An 8515-nucleotide genomic window follows, 5' to 3' on the forward strand; every position below is an offset into this window, starting at 1 on the left:
AGGGTAAAAGAAGGGTGGGGACAATATTACTTTATGTTTTAGCATTGCAGTCTTTATTACTCCAAATGCAGCCACCTTCTAAATGGGGCCAAATAGCCCTCTATAAAAACAATAGGGGTCCTGAAATGAGAGCAAAACTCCCTGGGAAAGCTCCTCTGGTATTAATAGCCCTTATAAGTAAATATGGTGTAATTTAAAACCTGCCCATCTTTTTAAAGCATGTAATGCTTTCCTATGATTTTGTTTTAACCATATATTTAAGGGAGCAGGGAGGAAGGGTGGAAGGAGTGCCATAGGACTAAAATTTGGAGATGTTTGGAGAAAATAATGAGAAACCATGTAAGAATTAGGAAAGCATAGATGTTACTGACAGAAGAATTTTTAATGCTATCATCAAGGACTGGAAGTGTTACACACAATCCCAAAGGATTTAGTAATGTAATTCTCCTTATGAGTATTTCACCCCATTATTGCATGTTATGAATGGTCCTGATTTATGACTTTCACCTCCAGACTCAGAAGTAATAACAGGGAATTAAATTCTGCAGGCTAAAATATTCCCAAAACACTACTGAAGAAGATATGTATGCTACCATCTCTCTGATACCCATTTTTTCCTAGAAGATTTTAGCAACTGATGGTGTTCTTTGATTAGACGTGATTAGAGTATTGGTTTATGCTTTCTTATTTCAGAAATCCAGGCAGTTATTTGCCATCTTCCTATATATTAAGACTTCATTGGGCATTTCCTTTTATAGCACCTGCCACTGCAAGTTAGAATATGGCTGATTTCTTATCTCATGCTTCAGTTATTCCCCACTGGGAGACATGTTGCAGCAGTTTCTATAAAATTCCAGGCATCCTGCAGTATGTTAAACAAGGATGCACTTTATCATTTTTTTTCAGTCTACAAGAAAAGACCATGGTATAGGACATTTTTCTTTGTCCTCCCTGTTTTTCTGTCTCTCTACCAAACTTTGGATATAGGTATTTTATCAGAATTGAGATGCAATTGTCTGATTTTCCTCACTTGTGTGAAGCTGTGATTTCATGTTCTGCATGGAAGTAATTCAACCATTGCTGATCTAGTAAAACTCCTGAGTCCCTACCTTCCTCTGTTGCTCCAAGGCTGCAGCTGTAACAGGTACAGCCTAATTTACAAGGTTGTCAATAGGATCTTCAGGTCACAGAGAACAGATTTACATGATACTTTCCTCTTCCATCTTGGCATTGACCATAGGTGGTCGCTGATGCTTTGATTCAGAAGATCATGAAATGCATGTTTAATTTCATCCCTGTTCAGGATCAGTGCTAGGAAGAGGCAAAAACTGTTTGAAAATGTTATCAATAGCCCAGGTCATTAGGTGCACTCTAGTCAGTGCCCAAGTGTTTCTGGAAGGAAAAGATGGCAAGAACTATAGTGATTGTCTGACACAAACATTACTGCAGCTTTACATCATACGTCCTCCCTACTCCATTGTAGAAGCATGTTTGATAGCTCTGCTCTGCATTCTTTGTCTGTGGGACTAACTCAGAAATACTGTACTTCATCATTGTATCTAGATATAATAATGGAAAATGCATAACTGAAATGGGAGAATTCACCCTGGAGCTAGGGCTGCTCGACTTCGGTGCATCATACACCATTGTGATAACTAACGTAAGTGTTCCTGTAATGGTAACGAGCTCATTCTGTTCTAGACTCTGGCAGTGCTTTTGTTCTTATGTCTGTGACTCTCACTTGCTTTCTCCACCCTATGAGACCTGGGCAGTAGCCATCTGAAGGCAGTCTGTTATATAAGGGCTAGGAAAAGGTTTTGACACCTACATAAGTAAGGTGGGTGAGTACTGATTCCATCTTAAGCTGTGATCTTGTCAGATCTCATGGATTAAACAAGATCTTTCCTTGAATATCTTCCATGGAGAATCGTGTGATCCATGGTTTGTGCTGGTCTCATGCCATCCTTGTTCAGTTAACATTAACCTGGTGCGCTGCAAAGAGCTATTACAGTCTGCCAAGAGCTGACTCTGCTTGTGGTCTTTGAAATACTGTACCTTATGGTACCTCATACCTGAAAAACTCTGCAGAAACAGTCTACTATATCCTCATATTTAACTTGCTGATCTTCCAAGACTGGTGGATTGTGCGTGGGGGGAAGAGGGACAAAGTGTTGAGGGTGGAGGTTGGTGAGATTGTGCATCTGTTTTTCCTCCTCTTGCTGTCTGTACAGCTCATGTGGAGTCTAGTGTAAAGTCAAGGCATGGTTTTCTGAACAACCTAGCCCTGATGGGGCATAAGCACTGCTGAGAGGGTGGATTCCTCTCCCTGCCTGCCAGCCTCTTAGGCACACTGCTCCAACCCTTGTCCAGCTGGCAAGAGATGAACGTGATCAGCTTAGCTCCCATTTTAACCTTTCCACTGCACAGGCACACAGACAAACCAGGACTGACAGGACACGCTGGTAAGCCACCCTCTGAGACTTTGACTACTCTGTTGTGATGAGCAGAGCAAAGTGCTGTCAGCTACTCACTGGCAGTAACATCTCCCTGTTGAGCAATTAATGGGAGCTGTTCATGTCTGCAGAGTCCAATACATAGGGGGAAAAATACAGCTGCAAAGCACCTGGCATTTTTTTTAAACTCCAGTAGCTAGAGTGGGATGCACAGTCCTGGAGGGAACAGGCAGATGCTGCCATCTGTGAGTGCGGAGAATTATATACATAAAACATATATACACTTGAAGTGATGTTGGCCAGACCATTCCTCCATGGCTGCAAGTCTCTCACCAGGCAAGAAAACAAGTAGAGAAGTTGCATGAAGAATATTACACTAAGAATATTGCCCCAGAGCCTCTGGTAACACAACTGAGTCAGAGCCAGCTGAGGTAAATGTGTCTCATGTCACTATGGGCAAAGATTATAGTTTGTGGTCCCATCTACAAAAGGCCCTGCTGTAGCCATCGATGCTCAGGGGTGGCTCTGTGCCTCAGCCCTTCTGGACCCTGTGCTAGTCCTTTAATCTTTTTGACCCTCTGTTTTTCTGTCTCTCTCCCTGTGGTTTCCAACTTCTGTAGAGTTAGTTTCCTCCAGGCCAAGATAATTTTTAATTATTCCAGTGATTTGTACTGGGCCCTGCTCCTCTGCCAGGAGTGCTATATAGAAGAACCAAGAACACAATATATTAGTCTGCTAATGTGGCTGAACTGTGATACTTAAATCATGGGGATTCTGCCTTCTACCCAGCCTTCCTCAGTGTGCAGTTATAGTATGGTGCTTGTGATGATTCTTTATGGGCTAAAGAGCAATGCACAGCTCTCCTCTCACCCCTTTTAGTCTGCTAAAATACAGTCTCTTGATTTGCCTCCCTGCATGGTAATTAAGTACATCTCGTAAACATCCCTTGTATTTCCCTAAATACTCTCCGTAAACATGGGGGTTTCAGCCTGAAGTCATTTCAGTCTAGTGTTTTCCTGGCTACTAGTCAAATCTCTATCTGCCTCTGTCTATCGGAGGCAGTATTAATTACATCTGGGAAGGCAACAAAAAGAATGAGGAATACTGCTGCCATAACTATCTGAATATATCTGATATGGGCAGTCTCTTCTACTCTTGGTGTTCCTGAACTGGATTTGTTTGGGTGTTGCCGTTATAGTAGGGGAGTTGTACAGTGCTGATGAAACGGGAGTGGTGGCCACATGGCTGCAATGAACATTTATCCTCTCGTCCTCTTCTGGCCCTGGGGACAGCAGCATGTCACAGGCTCTGCACAAGTACCACACAGGTTTTTCCCGGCCCCACTGCAGAAGGCAACTTGCTGGTTTGTAATAACTCATGCAACTCTTGCAGCATATGAACCCGCTGGGATGCTTCCATCCTGCCACCTCAGCCCTGGGTGGTAGGAGTCAGCCCATTCCCAACAGGCTTGGAAATAGCAGGGGTCAGACCCAGAGTTTTGCTTCCAGGGTGGAGCTTTACTTCCACCTTTACTTAAAACTTCATTTTGGTAAAGTTGTTGTTGGAGTCCAGGCTAAGAAGGATCTGATCTTTGAGGAGCTAATCCATGTGCCTTTATTTTCCCTCCAGGTTTCTGGAGGTGCTGTTAAGACATGGAAGTCAGAAGACATCAAATCCAACAACGTCCATATGGCTTGGCAGTTACCACAGTACTTACTAATATCTGCTGGGGAGGTGATGTTCTCCATTACAGGTCTGGCCTTCTCCTATTCTCAGGTACTCCACTTAAAGATTAGATTTTGGATTAAGTTTACAATTAGACTTCAGGATTTATTCCTGCATCTGCCATTGACATGTAATACGTCCTTTGGAATGACACTTACTGACAATGTTATCTGTGATTCAGCTAAAAGTGGGATTATAGCACAGTTTGCTGTGTGCCCTCAAGTTAAATTATTTCATGCTCTAAAGATACAAATTCTCAATTATACTCAGGAAGTTCCTTTCTGGTAAAGCTGAGAACATAGAATGGAACTGAATAGAGGTTTACTTTAATTTGAAAGCTCTGAATACTGTAATATCAGGTTTTTCTCCCAGTGAAATATCTTGTGGTATGTATTTTCCAGTGATAAAAAGGCAAAGGTACCTGAAGGACTACAGGGTGGCATGGGGGCTTGGAACGTGCTTCAAGCTGAGAGACTGAATGGGCCTAAGCCTACACAAGTCTATAAAAAGTCAGCAAGGGGTAATGAGCATGCAAGGGATTATTTGATTGTTGTCTCAGGAGAAGGTTTATGAGAAGAGAGGGTTGATATGTTAAAATATCAAAAAGCTGAAGCTACTCAAATTTATCCTGGCAATAAAGTGAAGATGTTTATTAGTGATTAATACAGTGGGACAATCTGTCATGGAATGTGTCATCAACAGGAAGTTTAATGTCAAGACCCAGTCTCTTTTCCAAAGGTGTACAGCCACATGGCACCAGACTCCAAGCTGCAGGGCTCATCATGCAGCTCCCTGAACTTCCTGGTCATACAATTCCAGATGATGCAGGTTGGGTGTGATCAGGATGCAGCTCTGCAACAACACCATCTCCTCTTTCTTCGTGTGTCCTCCTGGAGGACATATTTTGAAAGCTCCTTATATGCAGCTGCTGAAATTAACCACAGAGGAGACTCTGCACACAGGAAATTGCACTATCTCCTCCTAGGCTGAGCCCAGAGACACTTACGTCAGGCAGGACATCACAGGGTGACCCAGGGCAGAAGGGCACAGCGTGATACCCACTGACCAGGCCCTTCTCTTTTCAGTCTCCGGCCAGCATGAAATCGGTGCTGCAGGCAGGCTGGCTACTCACAGTGGCTGTTGGGAATACCCTTGTGCTCGTTGTTGCACAGGCTGCACCAATGGCACAGGTATGGTTCGGCTCTTAAAACAGGTAATGCTTTAAAACGGGCCTGGTCCTGGATGTTGCTTCTGGATGTCTCTGTCCTGGAGGTACAGCTTCTCTGCACAGCCCCAGGCTCCTGCCATGGAGTGATGCAGCCTGCACGGAGCTGCCCCCCGGCCAGGCCTCTGTGTTGCCCTCATCAGCGTTTCTCTCTGGATCAATGGCTCTCCCTAAGCCTCCCAGTGGCAGTAAATAAGTGACCTGCTGGAGCTCAGCTCTCGGCAAGCAGGCTGTGTCTGGGCCTGGAGCCTGGATACGACACCAGCCATGCATTGCAGTTGCTTACTGAGAGCAGCTTGCCTTCACAGCTAGCCCAGTGGGCCAGCAGCCTCAACAAGCATGTAGTTTTGGACTCCTTCAGGGCCAGCTGCCTGTGGCACCCCTGAGATATCGGGCTTGCATGGGGAGGTTGTGGTGCAGAGCTTGTTTAATTCAGGCTATCAGACTGCTGGGATGATGGCATGAAGGTGTAAAATGGGGCTCATTTCTGGCTAACATGAAACTGCCTCTCTCAAAGGCATCTTGTGTGCTAAAAGCCCAGGCACATTATGTTCCAGTCAGGACAGATTTGTAGAAAAAGATTTAATGAAACTAGCCCCATCTAACTGGTTTATTTCAAGGCATATCACATATTCATAATTACATTGTGTGTACATGGGTTTATCAGAAAACAGGATGAGAAAGTTTCTGTCTTGTGAGCAATTTCAGAAGCTGAAAAGTAATTTTCACCCAGCTCTTTAAACACTTGTAAGTGCAGAGAAATCCTCTGGACTGAGAGTCTGGGGTCCCCTGACCTGCTGTTCTTTTTTCTTTCCTAGTGGGCTGAATTTGTCTTGTTCACTGTTCTGCTCTTTGCTGTGTGCATTATTTTCTCCATCATGGGATATTTCTATGTCAGTGTGGATCCAGAGGACCTAGAAGAAAAGGAAGAGAAGAGAGAGACCTCAAGCAGAGGAAACATGATTAGTCTTGTTACTAAGAAAACAAAGCTCTAACACATGGGTTGGGACTTTTTTTTTTTTTTTTTAACTCAGTAGATGGGAGGGTAAAAGAAGGGTGGGGACAATATTACTTTATGTTTTAGCATTGCAGTCTTTATTACTCCAAATGCAGCCACCTTCTAAATGGGGCCAAATAGCCCTCTATAAAAACAATAGGGGTCCTGAAATGAGAGCAAAACTCCCTGGGAAAGCTCCTCTGGTATTAATAGCCCTTATAAGTAAATATGGTGTAATTTAAAACCTGCCCATCTTTTTAAAGCATGTAATGCTTTCCTATGATTTTGTTTTAACCATATATTTAAGGGAGCAGGGAGGAAGGGTGGAAGGAGTGCCATAGGACTAAAATTTGGAGATGTTTGGAGAAAATAATGAGAAACCATGTAAGAATTAGGAAAGCATAGATGTTACTGACAGAAGAATTTTTAATGCTATCATCAAGGACTGGAAGTGTTACACACAATCCCAAAGGATTTAGTAATGTAATTCTCCTTATGAGTATTTCACCCCATTATTGCATGTTATGAATGGTCCTGATTTATGACTTTCACCTCCAGACTCAGAAGTAATAACAGGGAATTAAATTCTGCAGGCTAAAATATTCCCAAAACACTACTGAAGAAGATATGTATGCTACCATCTCTCTGATACCCATTTTTTCCTAGAAGATTTTAGCAACTGATGGTGTTCTTTGATTAGACGTGATTAGAGTATTGGTTTATGCTTTCTTATTTCAGAAATCCAGGCAGTTATTTGCCATCTTCCTATATATTAAGACTTCATTGGGCATTTCCTTTTATAGCACCTGCCACTGCAAGTTAGAATATGGCTGATTTCTTATCTCATGCTTCAGTTATTCCCCACTGGGAGACATGTTGCAGCAGTTTCTATAAAATTCCAGGCATCCTGCAGTATGTTAAACAAGGATGCACTTTATCATTTTTTTTCAGTCTACAAGAAAAGACCATGGTATAGGACATTTTTCTTTGTCCTCCCTGTTTTTCTGTCTCTCTACCAAACTTTGGATATAGGTATTTTATCAGAATTGAGATGCAATTGTCTGATTTTCCTCACTTGTGTGAAGCTGTGATTTCATGTTCTGCATGGAAGTAATTCAACCATTGCTGATCTAGTAAAACTCCTGAGAGAGTCCCTACCTTCCTCTGTTGCTCCAAGGCTGCAGCTGTAACAGGTACAGCCTAATTTACAAGGTTGTCAATAGGATCTTCAGGTCACAGAGAACAGATTTACATGATACTTTCCTCTTCCATCTTGGCATTGACCATAGGTGGTCGCTGATGCTTTGATTCAGAAGATCATGAAATGCATGTTTAATTTCATCCCTGTTCAGGACAGTGCTAGGGAATATGTGTAGCTTGACACTTCTGCTGCTTTAATGTGATGCCTTGTGTGTGTGTGTGTCATTTTGAGTAGGATAGAAACCCCCACTTTTTGGTTTATAACTGGAAGACTCACAGCTTCAAATTGTTTCCTTTGCTTCCTGTCGTAAATGGTCATGAACTTCCACCACTAGTTCTGCACAGACTCCTGCCTGCTGTGAAATAGCATCTGGGTCTTGTGCCAGAGGGGGACCGTGGTCTCAGATAAATGACAACAGGCTGCGGGTGTGCACACAGAAACACTTAATGTGGTTCAGTCGATGCAGAGCCATTTATTAAGCTGTGGTGGCTGGATCCAGGCAGCTGAACCCTGCGACTCAGCAGGGAATGAAGGGCATTGAAAGCCATCTATTAGGTCATCCGACCTGCTCCTCAGAAGCCAAGTGAGGATTATTCCCTCTGCTCCTTTCTGGTATTGTTCTCCTGCCATGATTCTTTGTGTGGGTTCTTTCTCCTCCAAGCATTGTTGTTTTCCTAATCCTGTTTTATGATACACTGTGAATCAGCTCAGAGGCTGCTGAATCATTCTGCTATGATGCTGTTTGACCGGCTTCCAATTTGAAGCACTAATAGAAAGCATTTCTTCCTCCCCCCCGCAAACAAAACAAAAATCCCCAAACTGAAGGAATGGACAGGCTCCAGTAGCACTGAACAAACACAATTTAGAATTATTGGAGCATTTAATTTTTTATAAGCCTTGAATTTGGAAGTAAG

General features: G+C 43.0%; 1 protein-coding gene across 10 annotated transcripts in view; it reads left to right on the plus strand.

The window, feature by feature from the left end:
• SLC15A2 (solute carrier family 15 member 2) overlaps positions 1 to 8515 on the plus strand; it is a 79449-nt gene that overhangs the window by 49634 nt on the left and 21300 nt on the right. For 9 of the 10 annotated variants that reach the window (XM_026852823.1, XM_026852822.1, XM_026852821.1 and 6 more), the window contains 4 exons: positions 1564 to 1660; positions 4083 to 4229; positions 5264 to 5368; positions 6222 to 6405. In XM_026852823.1, the coding sequence (XP_026708624.1) occupies positions 1564 to 1660; positions 4083 to 4229; positions 5264 to 5368; positions 6222 to 6398 (526 nt within the window). In that variant the 3' untranslated portion in view covers positions 6399 to 6405. The remainder of the gene's footprint in view (positions 1 to 1563; positions 1661 to 4082; positions 4230 to 5263; positions 5369 to 6221; positions 6406 to 8515) is intronic. The other variant, XM_026852828.1, reaches the window with a different exon arrangement.

The sequence above is a fragment of the Athene cunicularia genome (assembly GCF_003259725.1).
Source record: "Athene cunicularia isolate RWA chromosome 7 unlocalized genomic scaffold, athCun1 chr7_part1, whole genome shotgun sequence".
Taxonomy (NCBI): domain Eukaryota; kingdom Metazoa; phylum Chordata; class Aves; order Strigiformes; family Strigidae; genus Athene; species Athene cunicularia.